The following is an 18,472-nucleotide window of genomic DNA, read 5'->3' as shown; positions in this document are numbered from 1 at the left end:
AATTAAATGCTTAGGGATGGTGTGACACAATGCGTATCTATGTGTGCCTTTGATTTACCCCTTAATGCTTCTTACGTCTTTGTTGCAGAACTGGGGGCACAGAAATTAGGCACCGAAATTCATATGATGATTCGGTCCAGTACATACCGATTAGATAGATACATGTGTCACTTTACACACTGTGGAAAAAGTTCAGCTTCCACTGTGACTGTGAGTGCGCATGTCTCCATGACAAATGAGCACGCCGCTGCTAACAGACCAGAAGAGAGGACTAATTGGATTATATAATAATCACAACAATTTTCCCGTCATATAACCGCATCAGCCTGACATGGTGATTGCAATACGATTAATTGTGCAGCACTAGCTCTGAAACACAGATTTAGACTTTTGAAGGATTCGCATACACCCTGAGTAAGCATTATTAAGAATAATGCTGACGCCTCAGCAGGTCTAGTTAGTCTGGATTGCGTCTCTTACCCACAGACAGCAGGTGCCAGGTGACGGCCGGTGTGGCGAAGCAAGCGAAGACATCGTCAGTGCTGGTGAAGTGTGTGAGGTGAGGGTACGCCACGGCCTGACCGCGACACTGACCCCACATCAGCACCTGACCGCTCTGAGTTTTGGCCGCTGATGTGTGACTGGTGTGACATGCAGCAACCTCCACCATCCTGCAGGAGACACACAAGCTGCTGTTACCACACGAAAAACAGGTTTGACCCTTCTGTACTGTTCAACGGACTACCCTTTCATTATGTTCAGGGCTGTTTTTGCCCAATTGACTTCAATTGTAAACACATTTTTTGATTGCATAGCCATGACACCATATGATCATGCGTTCTTGATTGTTGCGGGTTTTCCCAGTTGGGAAGAGGTAAATGTGTAATTTTTACTGTTGATCATCAGCTGGCAGCATTAACTCTTTATATAAGCCTTTAAATAAATGTTACTGGCTTTTATATGAGGAGTAAAACAGCTGATCATAGTGTGTGTATATAAATACACTTAATGGGCCCTATCATACACCCGGTGCAATGTGGCGCAAGGCGTGACGCAATTATTCTTTGCTAATTTCAGCTTGGCACAAGAGTCTTTTTGACGTTTTTGTTTGCTGTTTAAATAGCAAATGCATTTGCGCTCATATGTGCGCCCATAGGCGTTCTATTCTAAAAAGGAGGGGTGTTGAGGCGCATTGCTGGCGCGTTGCTATTTTGAGGAACTTTAATAGACGGTTCAATAGACCAGATCAAAGCTGGTCTATTGTCCAGCACAGAGCGTGTTAGTTGTGCGCCTCGCTTACACATTGCTTAATACACGCAGGATGTACAGCAATACACAAATATCTTTCACAATGGAAAATAATTAAAGGATTACAATATTACAAAAATTATTATTTTCTAGCCTACATAAATATAAAAAACGCTGCCTCCATACCTTCATCATCTCGGGGGGCTTTCTCAGTTTATTCATGACAATTTGCTTTGGTATAATGTTATTATTATTAGCAGTATTATTTATTATCTGCATATTTATATTTGTTTTATTAAAAACAAGCTTAGATTTGTCCACCTGTCAGGTTTTAGACCATATGGGGCACAGCATGTGTGTTTGGATATAACTCAGTTTTCTGACCACACTTCGTTATTATTGTTCATTTATTGATTTGCTGGAGATTAGAACTGAATTTAGAAACAGTTTTGAAACAAATCTTTGTGCTTAACAAACTAAATTAAATATGTATAGGCTAATGGATGTCTGTGCGTACAACACATTTCCTTATCCACAAGAGTGAAAGTGAAAGTAAAAAATGAGGCTCATCTCTCATTCTCGTGCTGTAGATGCTCTGTTTAACTGTTTTCTCACTAGTGAAGGGTTCAGTTTTTCCACTTACAAAGTCCGCCATGTAAATAGCAAATGTGCTATGGCGCGACGCAACTGACTATTAAAGGAAATGGGAGATGAGACTCTGATTGGTTTATTCTCAAAAAACACCCATAACTCATTAAGAGAATAAGCTCAACCCTGTTAGACCATGCGCCACGTTGCAAAGTGGATTTTTCCATCCTTAAAATGGCAAAAGTGGATTCGGACACACCCTTAATGCTTTTGCGCCCTGCGCTTTGGACGTTGCGCCTGAATCGTCAAAATAGAGCCCAATGTTTACTATGTTCTGACAGCTGAGATGCTTAATTTGATTTTCTCAGACATTTCAAGGTAAGTGCACAATGGCCTCTCTTACACTCCCTCACACACACTACACTCCATATAAAAGGCAGAAACTAAGCTTTTTTGCACTGCAACTGATGATCAACAGTAAAAATTAAACATTTTACCTCTTCCCAACAGGAAAAGCAACAGGTGAAATTACAGGCTGATTACGTCCACCTTCCAGCCATCTTTTCTACTGCAGTTAAAGCAGCAGCCAGCATTTAAGGGTGCTTTCAAGCGTTTGTTTTAGAGCCTGGCATGTTTGACCCATTAGCTTGGTTCCTTTGGGCATATGTGAACGCCGCAATCGCGATATGATCTGCACCAAAACAATCAGTTGGAGATGGCCTAAATTAGGTGGTCTCATCCTGAACGAAACAAACTCTAGAGCAGTTCGGTTGTAGTAAGAAACCAATTTAATCCAATGAACTAACAAAGCAGGCTATATCACAGAGTATTATGGTAATGTAATGGGAAAATATAAGGCAATAAGACGAGATGACGAATGATGAGCAGGGTGAGATATCATTCCTACCGGTAAAATATATCAAATTAAATATAATATATCATAAATTTTTGGGTTAACTTGACTTCTAATATAAAATGACTGCATATTTTACAACCCTTGACAATTGAACTGAGGCTATGAATGAGAAATTCTTACCTCTGATTTATATTTGGTGAAGATGTCTGTGGGTGTCACCATTCAAAATTAAAGTGCACCTTTTTCACTTATAATGTCTCATTTCTCATCGTCATAAATCAAAATAACGACATATGAGAGCTGAGGGGAACCCCAGGAAGTAAACCATTGAACTCTGACCAATGTGAGGAAAGTTTCCCCGCAAGTGACTTGTTTTCAACTACACTACCTGACAAAAGTCGATCCCAGTTTTAAGAGCAACAAATAATAACCTGACTTCTAGTTGATCATTTGGAAAAGTGGCAGAAGGTCGATTTGTCCGATGAACCATCTGTTGAGCTGCATCCCAATCATCACTAATACTGCAGAAGACCTACTGGAACCCACATGGAGCCAAGATCTCACAGAAATCAGTCAAGTTTGGTGACGGACAAATCATGGTTTGGGGTTGCATTCAGTATGTGGGCGTGCGAGAGATCTGCAGAGTGCAACATCAACAACCTGAGGTATTAAGACATTTGTGCTGCCCATTACAGTACAAACCACAGGAAAGGGCAAATTCTTCAGCAGGATAGCGCTCCTTCTCGTACTTTAGCCTCCACATCAAAGCTCCTGAAAGCAAAGAAGGTCAAGGTGCTCCAGGATTGGCCAGCCCAGTCCCCAGACATGAACATTATTAAGCATGTCTGGGGTAAGATGAAGGAGGAGGCATTGAAGATGAATCCAAAGAGTCTTGATGAACTCTCGGAGTCCTGCAAGAACGCTTTCTTCACCATTCCAGATGACTATTAATCAGTGATTTGAGTCATTGCAGAGATGTATGGATGCAGTCCTCCAAGCTCATGATGGAGTCAGACACAATATTCATTCTGTTTCCACTGCAGCATGACCACATATTCTAGACTGGACATTATTTCTGTTCAGTGACAAGACTTTTGTCTAAGCAAAGTCAGACCTTACTGTCCTAACTAAAAGATAAAAAAAATCAAGCATGATCATGTTTTATTTTGGTCAAATAAGCGTAATCTAGAGGCCTTTGCCTTTCATATAAGCCACTTCTGATACCAAATGATCAACTAGAATGATCAAGTTATTATTTGTTGTTGCTAAAACTTAGATAGGCGACAAGACTTTCGTCAGGTAGTGTGTTTTGGTCTGTTTAGAAACTTCTGCACCAAGAAAAAAGCCCCAACATCGCAACAATTTTAATCCCTGCACCATAAAAAATGCTGGGTTCCACACAATACCTTCATTTTGTTCCAACACAATCGAGTTATTATTAATAATAATATTACTTTAATACTATTATTAATATAATTAAGTTAACTTTTTACCAAATTTAAGTGAAAATAAAGCAATTAAGCTGTCCCAAATAAACCTTAGGAATTGTGTTTTGTGTCATTTTTAATAAGTAGTCAGAGCAAGCAGCAACATATATGTTTTTGAGTGTGTTTTGGAACAAAACAATCGATCTATAGCAGCGAACCACCCCTCACCTCTCCTTGTCCATGTTGATGAGGGTGGGCACAGCCTGGTTGCTCTTATTGCCCGTGCCCAGCTGCCCATAAGAGTTCGCACCCCAAGAGTAAACGAATCCCTCGTCTGTGAGAGCCAGTGTGTGAGCATATCCACACGCCACCTGCAGAAACAAACACACTTCAGGACTGAGAGAAGAACACATGATTTACTGGAGCACCTGTCATTTGTGATTGATGCATGTGAATGTTTACAATAATGTGTGGTAACGGAGATGAATGCTCATGTGGCTGAAAAAGGGCGGATGAATTCTGTTTCAAGACCACTGGTATTGGCGGTATGGTAATTTACCACAAATGGTGGAACTTTTACAGGATATTATCATTCCAAACTTTATCCAGTATTTCACACCACTCTGTTCACTTTTGTTTGTCTTTGGATTATAAAAAAAGACAAACAATGTGTCTTCTAACTAATACAGGACTCTAAAATAACAATTAAAACAGTACAACATTTAGAAATAAAACAAATTCGCACACATATAATAATAATTATTATTATTATTGTTATTATAATTATCATTATGGGGCATCACAGTGGTGCAGTGGGTAGCACGATCACCTCACAGCAAGAAGGTCGCTGATCGAATCCCGGCTGGGTCAATTGGCATTTCTGTGTGGAGTTTGCATGTTCTCCCCGTGTCGGTGGGGGTTTTCCCCACAGTCCAAACACATGCGGTATGGGTGAATTCAATATGCTAAATTGGCCATAGTGTATGTGTGTGAATGGAAGTGTATGGGTGTTTCCCACTGTTGGGTTGTGGCTGGACAGGCATCCGCTGCGTAAAAAATATGCTAGATAAGTTGGCGGTTCATTCTGCTGTGGCAACCCCTGATTAATAAAGGGACTAAGCCAATAAGAAAAATTAATAAATTATTATTGTTATTGTTATTATTATTATTTTATTAATAATAATTATACATTTATAATTAACAGTTTTTTTATTATCCTCATTAAATATTCAGTAAAAACCTCCAAATATTTTAAGAGTACTGTCTTAATTGTATTAAAATCCAGTTATTGGTGTCTATGTAAACATGCTCAATGTAAAACATGCATAAAAATCTAATTGACTTTGATTTGAATGAAGCCTCTGTTATATAAACAGAATAATTTGATTATTTCCTTGTTTATTGCAAAGTACCAACCCTGACCGTCTGATACCACTTCATCCCAGAAAACCTTAGATCTCAGAAGTCTTCTTCAGTCACCTGTATGATGTTGATTCCCTGTAAGGCGGCGATCCGGCAAGGGGTTTGCTGATTGCCATTGTTGCCCAAACCAAGCTGCCCATTGCAGTTATAGCCCCAGCCGTATGTCTGTATATTGAGAGGGAAAAAGTACATTATAGTGATGTCTATTTTATTGAAAATTTTGAATAAAATGTGAACCTTTTATTGCAGTGTGCTTGATTGTCACAACACACTGAGGACTTGACACGAGAAGTGTAGAAATCAGAAGTTTATTGAAAACAACAATGTATTCAAAGTCTTTCTTTCGAATGAAAGTTTATGGAAGAGATGGGGAAATCCAGTGCAAACACACGACACACATATAGGGAATCCAGGAGTGTGAGGAGCCAGGGGGAAACACAGACACAGTGGAGCAGGAGAAATGCTGAAGCATGGATCAGGTGAAACTCAGTGTGTGAGTATCAGTGTGTGTGTGTCTGTGCGCAGGTAATGGTGATTAGTAATCAGGTGAACAGGGTGATGAGAAGTGAAGCGCAGGTGCGGGCCGATAGGCTTCTGACTGTGACATTACCCCGTTATCCAGGGGCCCTAACCCGGCGCCAGGGTTTAACATGAATACCTTCATGGTGTAGTTGGTGGTAGGTTCCAGGAGGTTGGTAGGAAGGAGAACAAAGAACGGCTCAGGTCATTTGGGGAACTCGGAAGATGGCTTTGGCTGTTAGGGGAACTCAGGAGATGGCTCCGGCAATAAGGGGAAACACAGGAGATAGCTCCGGCCGTTAGGCAAACTCAGTAGACGGCTCCGGCCCCGGCCGTTAGGGGAACTTAGGAGACGGCTCCGGCTGTTAGGGGAACTCAGGAGACGGCTCCGGCCATTAGGGGAACTCAGGAGACGGCTCCGGCCATTAGGGGAACTCAGGAGACGGCTCCGGCCATTAGGGGAACTCAGGAGACGGCTCCGGCCATTAGGGGAACTCAGGAGACGGCTCCGGCCATTAGGGGAACTCAGGAAATGGCTCCAGCCATTAGGGGAACTCAAGAGACGCCTCCGGGTGTTAGGGGAACTCAGGAGATGCCTCCGGGCGTTAGGGGAACTCAGGAGACGCCTCCGGGAATTAGGGGAACTCAAGAGACGCCACCGGGCGTTAGGGAAACTCAGGAGACGCCACCGGGCGTTAGGGGAACTCAGGAGACGCCACCGGGCGTTAGGGGAACTCAGGAGACGCCACCGGGCGTTAGGGGAACTCAGGAGACGCCACCGGGCGTTAGGGGAACTCAGGAGACGCCACCGGGCGTTAGGGGAACTCAGGAGACGCCACCGGGCGTTAGGGGAACTCAGGAGACGCCTCCGGGCGTTAGGGGAACTCAGGAGACGCCACCGGGCGTTAGGGGAACTCAGGAGACGCCACCGGGCGTTAGGGGAACTCAGGAGACGCCACCGGGCGTTAGGGGAACTCAGGAGACGCCACCGGGCGTTAGGGGAACTCAGGAGACGCCACCGGGCGTTAGGGGAACTCAGGAGACGCCACCAGGCGTTAGAGGAACTCATGAGATGCCACCGGGCGTTAGGGGAACTCAGGAGATGCCTCCAGGCATTAGGGGAACTCAGGAGACGCCTCTGGGCCTTAGGGGAACTCAGGGGACGACTCTGGCCATTAGAAGAAGTCAGGAGATGCCTCCTGCCATTAGACAAATTCAGGAGATGGCTCCGGCCACTAGGGGAACTCAGGAGATTGCTCCGGCCATTAGGGGACCTCAGGAGACAGCTTCGGCCGTTATGGGAACTCAGGAGACACCTCTGGGCCTTAAGGGTACTCAGGAGACGCCTCCGGGCCTTAGGGGAACTCAAGAGACACCTCCGGGCCTTAGGGGAACTCAGGAGACACCTCCGGGCTTTAGGGGAACTCAGGAGACACCTCCGGGCCTTAGGGGAACTCAGGAAATGCCTCCGGGCGTTAGGAAAACTCAGGAGATGGCTCTGGCCATTCGGGGGACTCTGAAGACGGTTCTGGCGTAGGTGAACGGAGGTGCTCATTATAGTGTGTGTGTGTGTGTGTGTGTGTGTGTGTGTGTGTGTGTGTGTGTGTGTGTGTGTGTGTGTGTGTGTGTGCGCAGGTGATGGTGATTAGTAATCAGGTGAACTGGGTGATGAGAATTGAAGAGCAGATGCGGGTGATAAGCTTCTGACTGTGACATTGATAGCTTTGTTTTAGATTTATTTCTGTTATAATATCTATGATTTGCACTTTGGAACAATTTTCATAATAATTATCATCAAAGTGCTATACAAGTTCATTTGCTGCTATATTTTGACAAAGCCACGATATTCCTCGTATAGCTCGGTATTGTCTCGTGTGCAATATTCAGGTAAAATCAAAGCCAAGAGCATATATGTGATTTTATAAAAATGATTAATAACAGATTAGAACTAAAAAAAATCTGAACTTAGAGATGCTTATCTTGTTTTAAAGGGGACCTGTTATGCAAAACTCACTTTTATAACACAGCTGTGTGGCAGCAGTGTGTGAATATAGCCAGCTTCCAATGGTAAACAATCATTTAATTGTATTTTCTTTACCCGACATGATAAAAACACTTTGATTGACACTCTCCCTTTGTGAACCATGAAAAAGCTCCAAAGCTGTCCAAAGTTTTTACAAATGTTCTCAAGGTGCCTCATAATTGGGCATAAAATGAACCTGACGGCTGACAGACACAATCAACACCTGCAACATATCGAAGCATTGAGTAATAGATCATGCCCAAACAGCAGCCAAACATGTCCTGAGCCAAGCATGCTCGCTTTATCACAAAATAAAACACACAATAAACCCAATACATCAGATCATGCCTTGTGACAAACAGTTTAAGTAAAAATTATCACAGTGAAATTTGAACTCTTTTACAAATATGTTCAGTGCTGTTTTAAGTAGAGTTTTTTTTTCCGACACATTTTTAAAAGGGTGGTCCAAAGTGTGTTCTTAAGGTGATTCACAAGGTCGTGTTTATAAGATGCAAAGTAATGCTTCATTAGTAGGAAATCACTTTTTTATTAAGTGATTTTTTTCATATATGAAGTTTGAAGATATTTTTTCATATATCTTACCTCCATATAGCTGCTCAGCTAACATGAAAATAACTGTCAAATATTTCCTAGTTCCTCCGAAAGGCCCGCCCTCAAGAGACTCTGATTGGTCAGCTAACATAATGTGCTGTGATTCGCGCATCAGCTCCACGTCACCAGGAAAAGTGTCATATCTCTAATAGCATGCGCTGTGCTATTGTGAAAATACTGTCAGTCAGAGTAACTGTTAGCCGTATCAGTTTGTGCCTAAATCAGACAGAAAATGACAGAACTGAACCTCACGCCTGCTCTCTAAAATAAATCTGTTAAGTTTCTTTCACATTTATTCGGGTTTAAAGCATGTGTAGAATGCAGGGAAAGCGTCCGCATGGAGAGACACTGCAGCGTTGCTGAAGATTGTGTGTGTTCACAGCGGTTTGACGCATAAATATGAATTTGTAGCTAAATTGTTAGCAGTGCCAAACAGCATTTCCTATTGTTTCGATCTTTGTTTACGTCCTTGCTACAACATACCGTTAACGCTAGACACTATGCATTTAATTGATCAATTTAAGCAACTAAAAATACTTACAGGTTGTGGCTCGCCATCAACAGCTTCAGCTAATATGGTTGGAGCTGCTCCTTTTTTGAGGGGTTTTTAGCCGAATCCAGCACTGAACAGAGATTCTGGAAGCTGTCCTTTGTCAAATGCTAGCTATATCTTTTTTATAATTCTCTGGAATGTGGTAGATTAATTCCTATTATTATGAATATTTATTATTGTCAGACTCTTTAAACATTATAAATAATTTGAACATTAACACGGTACTGTGCTTATTAAAAAAAAATAACAAAAAATTTTATAAAACCTCAACGTTTAAATGAAAATGTGCTCTTAAAAGTGAATTAAATATGGCACTGTTCTTAGAAAGTAAAAAGAAAACTGCTGTACTTAAACGTAAAGTATTATCATAAAGTAACCTATTCATCAAAACCTGGAAATGTTCCTTGGACCTCATAAATATAGGCTAGATGTCATCATGTTTTTTTTATTTATTTATTTCAGAATCAGAATCAGTTTTATTGCCAAGTGTGCTTCACACACACAAGGAATTTGTTTTGGCTACAGAATTTGGCTACAGAATTTAACATGGACATCACAATTACACTGGACAACCAAATGCATTTGTTTAAGTGTTTTAGCAAACTTGCTAATTCTCAACACCTGTCCACAGGAGGCTTGACAAAATGGAACTATAATAAAAACATATACACAGCATTATAATTCTTTACATAAAATTACTGGAGCAAAGGCAAAAGCAAAGGCGACATGATCCAACAAACTAACAGTAGACTATTTGTGCAAACACTAATGTTTTGCTTTTAACCACTTTATAAGAACACTACTAAAAATATTTACATTACTTTCTGATTTTAAGCTAACAGGTAAATCATTCCACAGTTTGGCTCCCTTTACAGAGAAAACAGACTGGCTAAAAGAGACACTTTGGCACTAGACAGTCACCATTAGCAGTTGTGACTCTGTGAGAGGTTTGATGCCTACTGATTAGATCAGAAAACAGCATTGCAACATGATTATTTAAACATTTAAAAACCAATTTAAGATAATTAAATTTAATAAAACTATCAAAACTAAAAATGTTATGTTGATATATAAACTCGTTTTGATGCATTTTGAAATAGATGTTGCATGTACATATTACTTATTTGTATATCTTTGAAATCTAAACATTAACTTGTATTTTAAATATATGAATCGGATTTACATACTTATATTAGAAATTAGATCTGCTAACTGTGCGTTATGGCTCGTTTCCACTGACTGGTACAGTACGGTACGGTTCGTGTTGGTACGGGTCACCTTTATCAGGCTTGCGTTTCCACTAACAAGGGTACCCTTTTGGTGGGCGTGGTGTATGACAGAAAGTTTCAGTCGACGTCATTCTCGCTGGAGGAAATGTCTACAGTAAAGCTGTACGGGTCATTCACATATCATATGAGAAGCGCTTCTCACAAAACAGATGCTTCATACACAGAAATACTTGTGCAGAAATGTTCATTACTAACTTTTCAATGAACATGAGTTGATTATAACTGCAGATCAATGACAGTGCGAAACAGCCTACTGTAACGTCTGTAATTATATTAAATAACTAAATAAATGAACATATATATATAAACACATACAGCCCCTTACAGTCTCTGATATGTTACCAACTACAGAGGAACTACATATAGCAGACATTTCGTCAGTATTTAGGTTCAAAACAACACAAAATATAGCCTACAGTCAGTGTAAACCTCTCATCTGCGTCTGTAATCTTCAGCAGCACATGTAGCCTCTGTTAGACAGTAATTCCATCATTCCCAGTTCATATTAGTCCAAAAGGTGAAGATAATAAGTTAGTTAATCATGGCATTTTGTTCATGTTTGCTGAAAAATAATGTGCTCCTTTTTTTCCGGCTTCTCCCTTGTTTCTTCACGCTTCACTCTCGCGTTTGTCAGTGTCTGACAGGATCGGGTTTCAAAAGCACGTCAATAATCAAGCGCAGGTTATTATCATCAGCTCAAGAAGTTTGTTATTTCAGATATAATGTTAGACGCGCGCGAGCGCTAGCAAGAAAGCGAAACCGCTCGCGCCTCAGACTGGCTCGTAAAAAACTACGAGGCACAGGGTAAATCTGCTCTTCTTCTTGGCTTTGTAGCTGTTCATCCAGACGACGACAAGGTTTGTTTGAGCCCAGATCGACCATGGCTCGTTATTATATGTATTTATAATTCCGCTATAATCTCTCGCTGTGTATTTCAAACATGGCAGGTTTTTTGTTTTCATTCTGGCTTGTTGCGTAAGCGAATGACGTATCTCTGTAAACCAATAGCGTTCAGCTGCGCGTGTGGCTCCGCCTTTTGGTACCCTTTCTCGTGTTTGGTACCCTTTCGAAAGGGTGCCGAAAAAGTGGTACGGTTCGGTACGCTTTTTGACAGTGGAAACGGCCATAAAAGCGTACCAAACCGAACCGTACCGTACCACTCAGTGGAAACGGGCCATTAGAGTAGGCTTTGTGTGTCAGAAAAGCAAGTGAATAAACTTTACCTTACCTGTCAACATTGGGATATAAAAATACCGGATTTGCCTCCAACAACCGTTACAAATATGGGGAGGAAATGAGCTTCAAATGATAGAATACAAACATTACAAAACTGAAAATGAAATAGAAGGTTTATCCTATTAAAATCACTTTACTGATCACATCGGTGTTATCGTGCACATCAAAGGGTTAAAAGGGTTCTTTTTCTTTATTTAATTATTCAGCGATTCCTCCGCACACCACCAGAAGGAAGCCTGTGAACCACTAGTGGTACACGTATCTGATTGGGGCTTTTTCCTCAATATTAAGTAGCCAAAAGTTCAGTCCTGCATCCTCTCCTTATAAGTTCAGGCAAGTTTTATATGGAAAACAAACTCCCGAGGACATGTCGGGGAAATCTTTAAAGGGAGCAGTGTACTTTATAACCTGATTCACATCACCCTGCAGACTACGCTGTTTCACTGTCTTTACAATAAAATGAAAGCATGATATGAGGAACTGCCTATTTTCATTTTGATATTACCAACTTAACAGACACCAAAAATGTTGAGGCGTCTACATATTTATATGAGCGTCATCTTCACTGCATGCATATTTATAACAAAAATGAAGCCTATAACATCACTGCCTCCTTTCATTTTCCTTGAAAATATGAAACATATGAAACATACCGTGTCTCTTTTGCTGAAATAATGACAGACTTTTCATTTTTGGGCGAACTATCTCTTTAATTAAGACACACCTCTCCGTTGTCCAGGACAGCCATAGAGCAGAGCTGTCCGCAGGCGATGTTCACCACCACCTTGTTCTGCAGGCAGCTGCTGACCCGCCGGGGAGTGGGCTGATTGGCTGTGGATCCAGAGCCCACCTGACCAGAGTTGTTGTAGCCCCAGGCGTATACCTGAACACGAAAGAGGAAAGGAGATCAATGCTAAAATCATTAAAAAACAACTATTACAGCCATATTGCACTGCTACTCGTGTGATAATGCTCATATATATATATATATTGGATATGTATTTATTTTGGATTCTTATACAAGCACAGATGTCATTTGATGAAGGAACCTGAGAGTTTAATATTTTTCCAGGGTAAGTTGTGTAAAGCACTTTGCTCAACATCTTCTTTGTCATTTTAGTGTGATGAAACGTCCTTTACCTCTCCATCTGTGGTGAGGGCTATGGTGTGGTGAGAACCGCAGGAAACCTCCGTCACACGCTTCCCGATGAGATTGGTGGAAACTAGTGCGGGGGTCAGGCCGTGATTGGTGGTGCCATTTCCCAGCTGACTGTAGCCATTGTGACCCCAGGCATAAACCTCTCCATCTACACACACACAAAACACAGAGAATCATCATCTGATCTGGAACAGAGCATATACACAAATCAGAGAGTGACATTTAATACCTTTTACCATCCATTTTAAATGTGGAGTATGCAAGTGACACCCAGTGGTTGAACTAGGTATTGCACGCCTGGTTCAAAACACACGCAAGAGCAGGTTGCCAGATTGACAACACCAACAGCAGTGTAGGCATCGGCCAGTATAAGATTCTGGCGGTATGATAACCTTGGATAAAAAAAAATCACGGTTTTACGGTATCACGGTGTTGTGATTACTGCTCTAAAATATATTCTTTTTAAATGTCTGGGTAAAAAAAACAACAATTTTTTCCTCTTTAAAAAAACAATATATTTTATTTTTTGAAAGATTTATGATATTTTAGAGAGGTAAATATTCATTCATTCATTTTCTTTTCGGCTTTAATCTGGGGTCGCCACAGCGGACTGAACCGCCAACTTATCCAGCACATGTTTTACACAGCGGATGCCCTTCCAGCTGCAACCCATCACTGGGAAACATCCATACACACTCATTCACAGATACACACTACAGACAATTTAGCCTACCCATTTCACCTGTACCACATGTCTTTGGACTGTGGGGGAAACCGGAGCACCCGGAGGAAACCCACGCAGGGAGAACATGCAAACTCCAAACAGAAACACCAACCGACCTAGCCGAGGCTCGAACCAGCAATCTTCTTACTGTGAGGCGACAACACTACCTACTGTGTCACCGCGTCGCCCAAAAGTAAACATGTCAGGCTGAATAATTCAAATGAATCATTGTCTTCTGCTGTCTTCATTAGTTTCAAAAACACAGATTTCTTTACAATCTAAAAGCCTTCATTGGGTATTTTTTCTTCTGAAGTTACTGTCGTCCTAAAAAATAAATAAATAAATAAATAAATAAATAAATAAATATTACACATACCTTGGGAACAGTATTACAGAATATTTTGGCGGTTTTAAAACCTTGACTTTTCTAAACCACGGTATACCTTAAATACGGTTATCATCCCATACCTACAGAAGTGTGCCTGACTATCAAGCCTAAAGGCTGATTCAAGGCTGATTTAAGTCATGTTCTAACCAAGCGCAAAAGCATGTGATATACTGAATATTTTCTATATTAAAAGGAGTTTTTGTACTAAGCAACACCTGAAATTAAAATTTTAGAAACGGCTTCGATTTCTCACAGCCGAACAACAGAAAACTGACAAAGATCACCTCAGGTACACCTCATGTGCTCTATTCAGTGTTAAATGCTAATAATGTGAGTTTGAATGGCATTTTACGTAACATTTATTGCCATACTACTGAAAGCAGCAGCAGATAGTTCAGCTCAGATCTGAAAATAAAATAAACTGTTTGAAATTGAACTTCAGAACTGAGACTCAGTGCAAACCAACACACATCAGTGATTCAGCATCTACATTTAATAATGTTAATGAGGTTTTATAATTATTAAGTAGACTATAAACCTTACTATATCATTGGAGTGCAGTGAGTGCACTATTCTGTGCTTCTGAATGGCTGTATTTAACTTTCTGTCGTGTTTCGTCTGGTGCAAACAGCCCAAATTGCTCATCACTACATATCTCGTCATGTAGTGTGTTGTTAGGACACAGGGTTACAGTGTAACCTGCTCATCATAATATTTACATTATTTGCTCATTAATAACCACCTCATGTGAAACTCTGAATCTGAGTCTCATTTTAGAGTCTGCAAATGTCCACCGGAGGTCACATTACGGTCGCGAATGCACACTAAGAGTCTTCCTGACTGAACGAATTAAAGTAATACACTGTTTTCCACCAAGGCAACCCGGGGTGCTGAAATACAATTGGTTAAACTGGCATTGGGAGGTTAAATGAAACAAAGACAGACGTTCCAGCACATAACACATTTTCAGAGCAGAATATCTGACTTCAGCATTGTTTTTCAGATAAACAAGAATGTTCAGCATGTTTCTTAAATATCTGCAAACATAGTATGGTATTATGGTGACACAGTGGCGCAGTAGGTAGTGCTGTCGCCTCACAGCAGGAAATTCGCTGGTTCGAGCCTCGGCTGGGTCAGTTGGCGTTTCTGTGTGGAGTTTGCATGTTCTCCCTGCGTTTGCGTGGGTTTCCTCCGGAAGGGTCAACTCTGAGTGAAAAAAGCTCAATACGTCAATCGTGTCTTTTTCATTCTCCAATCAAACGAAAGCAGAGGCAGGGTTGGGTTGTTTTGTCAAGAACACTAGAAAGACTTTTAAAGATGGAGGAGAGACTAGCGGTCGCTGTTTTGAGTAATCCGGTTTGACTTTACAAATCATGAATACCACAAATATTATTAAATATTACAATATCAACAGCAGTGCTCATGCACAGTATGCAGATGATTCAGTGGTTGCCTAGCAACATTAAAAGCGCAAAAAATCAGTGCAGTGCGCCTCGCGTTCACAGAACGGAGAATCGTGTTCGTTGTGATCGGCTCCTTATACTTTATCGTTTGGCGACATGCAAACATCAGTCTGACCTGCAGTGGCGATGACCACGTGTGGACCAGTGCCGTAGCTCAGAGAGACGATCTTCTTCCCACACAAGATGTCGATCCGCCTGGGCTCTATGGTGCTCTGCGTGTCCCCCAGACCCAGACAACCACTGCAGTTTGTGCCCAGAGCAAACACCTGCACACAGAGACATAAGCACGTCACTTTAGCTGCAGCAGAAGAACTCACATTTCATTATGTTTTGGAAAAAAATTATGTTACGTTTTTATTATTACCAATTAAATGTTACGTTTTTAAAGATGTTTTAGTGGGATGCTGTAACATTTAAGTGAGACAGGTGTAATGTGTGCGACAGATCAAGGATGAGGCAAGAATCAATTCTCTATTTAAGCTTTTTACTCAATAGTTGAAAATTATTGAACAGGAATTGGAGGAAAAAGAGACAAACATTTATAATTATCTTTAAACAAAAACAACGAGTGTAAGCCAAATCAAAGAAATTAACAAAACAAAAACAATCCTTAAAACTAAAATCTAAACTAGGCGTCAAAAATAAATACAAATAAACACCGAAATCTTCAGTGTATACGACACCCGAACTAAACTAATTAAAGCTACAAAACTCAAAATACACAACTGGCAAAACACTTAAACTAATCTAACAAAACATCAATCTAAACTAAAACAAACCGGATAAAATGGTCAAAGTTTAGAACCACACAACAACCATCACATTATGTTACTTAAAGCCAACGAAGTTCAACAAGCAAACTCGAATTACCACAGTAAACTGAGATAATAAATCACTAAACAGCCGAAGCATAGCACAATCAAATTGCATGGAGCACAAATGGTACGCCGAGGCAGAGCGCACACCACACACTGGTCTGTCGGGGCTTTAAATCCTTGCGGCTCGTCCTGGGATTGGTGGAACCGACTTCGTCATAACGATGATGGACAGAATGGTAAACCAATAAGGTTTACCAAAACATAATGAGATATGATATTGGAAAAAATATTGCGATATTTAATTTTTCTGCAATATACATTGCAGTATGAATACAGTTTCACATGATAATTCATATACGTCTGTTTGACAGTTTTCTGTGGAGTCTAACAGTATTTAGGTACAGAAATTTAATCACAATGCAAAAAAATGCTTTGTCTTGTTTCTCGTCTAAATGTCAAAAAAAAAAAAGTCTTAGATCAAATAAAAAATATTGTTTTGTTTTCACCTTCAAGAAAACAACATTAAGGGCTCTATTTTCACAATCCATGTGCAAAGTGCAAAGTGCAAAGCGCAGGGCGCAAACGCATTAAGGGCATGTCAGAATCTACTTTTGCCATTTTAAGGACGGAAAAATCCACTTTGCACTGTGGCGCATGGTCTAACAGGGTTGAGCTTATTCTCTTAATGAGTTATAGGTGTGTTTTAAGAATAAACCAATCAGAGTCTGATCTCCCATTCCCTTTAAGAGCCAGTTGCCTCGCGCCATGGTGCATTTGCTATTTACATGGCGGACTTTGTAGTGGAAAAACTTTATATCTATGTAGGTTAGAAAATAATCGTTTTTAATAGCTCACAACTAACGTGCTCTGCGCTGGACAATAGAACAGCTTTGATCTGGTCTATTGAACCGTCTATTTAAGTTCCTCAAAATAGCAACGCGCCAGCAGTGTGCCTCAACATGCCTCCCTTTTAAGAATAGAACGCCTATGGGCACACAAATGAGCGCAAATGCATTTGCTATTTAAACAGCAGGCGCAAAACGTCAAAACGACTCTTGCACCAAGCTGAAACTAGCAAACAACAATTGCGTCGCGCCTTGCGCTGCATTGCGCCGGGTGTATGATAGGCCCCTAAGAGTTTTTTCTTAAAGGGCACCTAAGACGCAAAAACACCTTTAATCGCTAATCATATCCACAAGACAGGACTTGCAAAGAAACTGGGATTAAACTAGGGCTGGGCGATATTGGAAAAAAATGATCACGATATCACGTTTCATGTCATTCGATATCTGTAATTACTGAATATTTTTAACAATACAGTTGGGAATATTAGGATTTTAACCACTTTATTATCATTTACTAACATTAGTAAGGCAAATAGTTTTAATAGTCAAAAACTAAAATATTTAAACAAAAATATCTCCTTATAATAAAATACACATGAGTTTCAAAGAGACTCTTAAACTTGATAAATAAAATGTCCCAAACCGTGTGCAATGGTAAAGCGTAAATGCTGAACAATCAAAGCGAACTTTAAGATAGATCAACAGCTGTAAGATGATGTCAGTAATAATAATACAGTAAACCACATCTCTGTCAACAACATTAATTATGACAATCAAATCTGAGCTTTCAAGTAAAGAAATCAGCCATCATTATTCAAATACCGTACATTCTGCAACATTACAGATTGTGAAGTTTAAAGACTACATCACCCCTATGCTAAAAACTCTTTCAGATGAGGAGCTAGTGGCTGGGATGCACAAAAAAAGAAACCAAAGAGCCATTCCGGCGACATCCTTATTCTGACCTGAAGTGACAAGCGTGAGCGTGTGGTTTCCTTCACCATTTTCTATGCCTTCTCTTGTAATTAAGCGACCATCAACCTTTTTCTCAGAAGATGACGAACAGAAACCAAACCATTGCAGCAGCTCTGATGCAAATTTATAGAGAAAAGTAAAAAGCACTGCAGTGTTTAGCTGTGCTGTGTTTGTCTGAGGTAATTAGTCTGCCGCTACTGAAATGTATGTATTCCATACAAAGTGTGAAGCAGATTGGTGCAAGTCGCCTTCATTGGAAATGACAAACTCACAGCCTAAGCTTATTGGCAGCGATGCAGTGGCGCAGTAGGTAGTGCTTTCACCTCA

General features: G+C 40.6%; 1 protein-coding gene across 2 annotated transcripts in view; it reads right to left on the bottom strand.

The window, feature by feature from the left end:
* rcbtb2 (regulator of chromosome condensation (RCC1) and BTB (POZ) domain containing protein 2) overlaps positions 1-18,472 on the bottom strand; it is a 43,636-nt gene that overhangs the window by 17,220 nt on the left and 7,944 nt on the right. For both annotated transcript variants that reach the window (XM_056473976.1, XM_056473977.1), the window contains exons 3-8: positions 15,623-15,773; positions 12,914-13,080; positions 12,498-12,656; positions 5,599-5,706; positions 4,348-4,490; positions 481-671 (exon numbers count right to left, since the gene is read on the bottom strand). In XM_056473976.1, the coding sequence (XP_056329951.1) occupies positions 481-671; positions 4,348-4,490; positions 5,599-5,706; positions 12,498-12,656; positions 12,914-13,080; positions 15,623-15,773 (919 nt within the window). The remainder of the gene's footprint in view (positions 1-480; positions 672-4,347; positions 4,491-5,598; positions 5,707-12,497; positions 12,657-12,913; positions 13,081-15,622; positions 15,774-18,472) is intronic.

The sequence above is a fragment of the Danio aesculapii genome, chromosome 15 (assembly GCF_903798145.1).
Source record: "Danio aesculapii chromosome 15, fDanAes4.1, whole genome shotgun sequence".
Lineage (NCBI taxonomy): Eukaryota > Metazoa > Chordata > Actinopteri > Cypriniformes > Danionidae > Danio > Danio aesculapii.
This window is presented reverse-complemented; position numbering and strand designations above follow the sequence as displayed.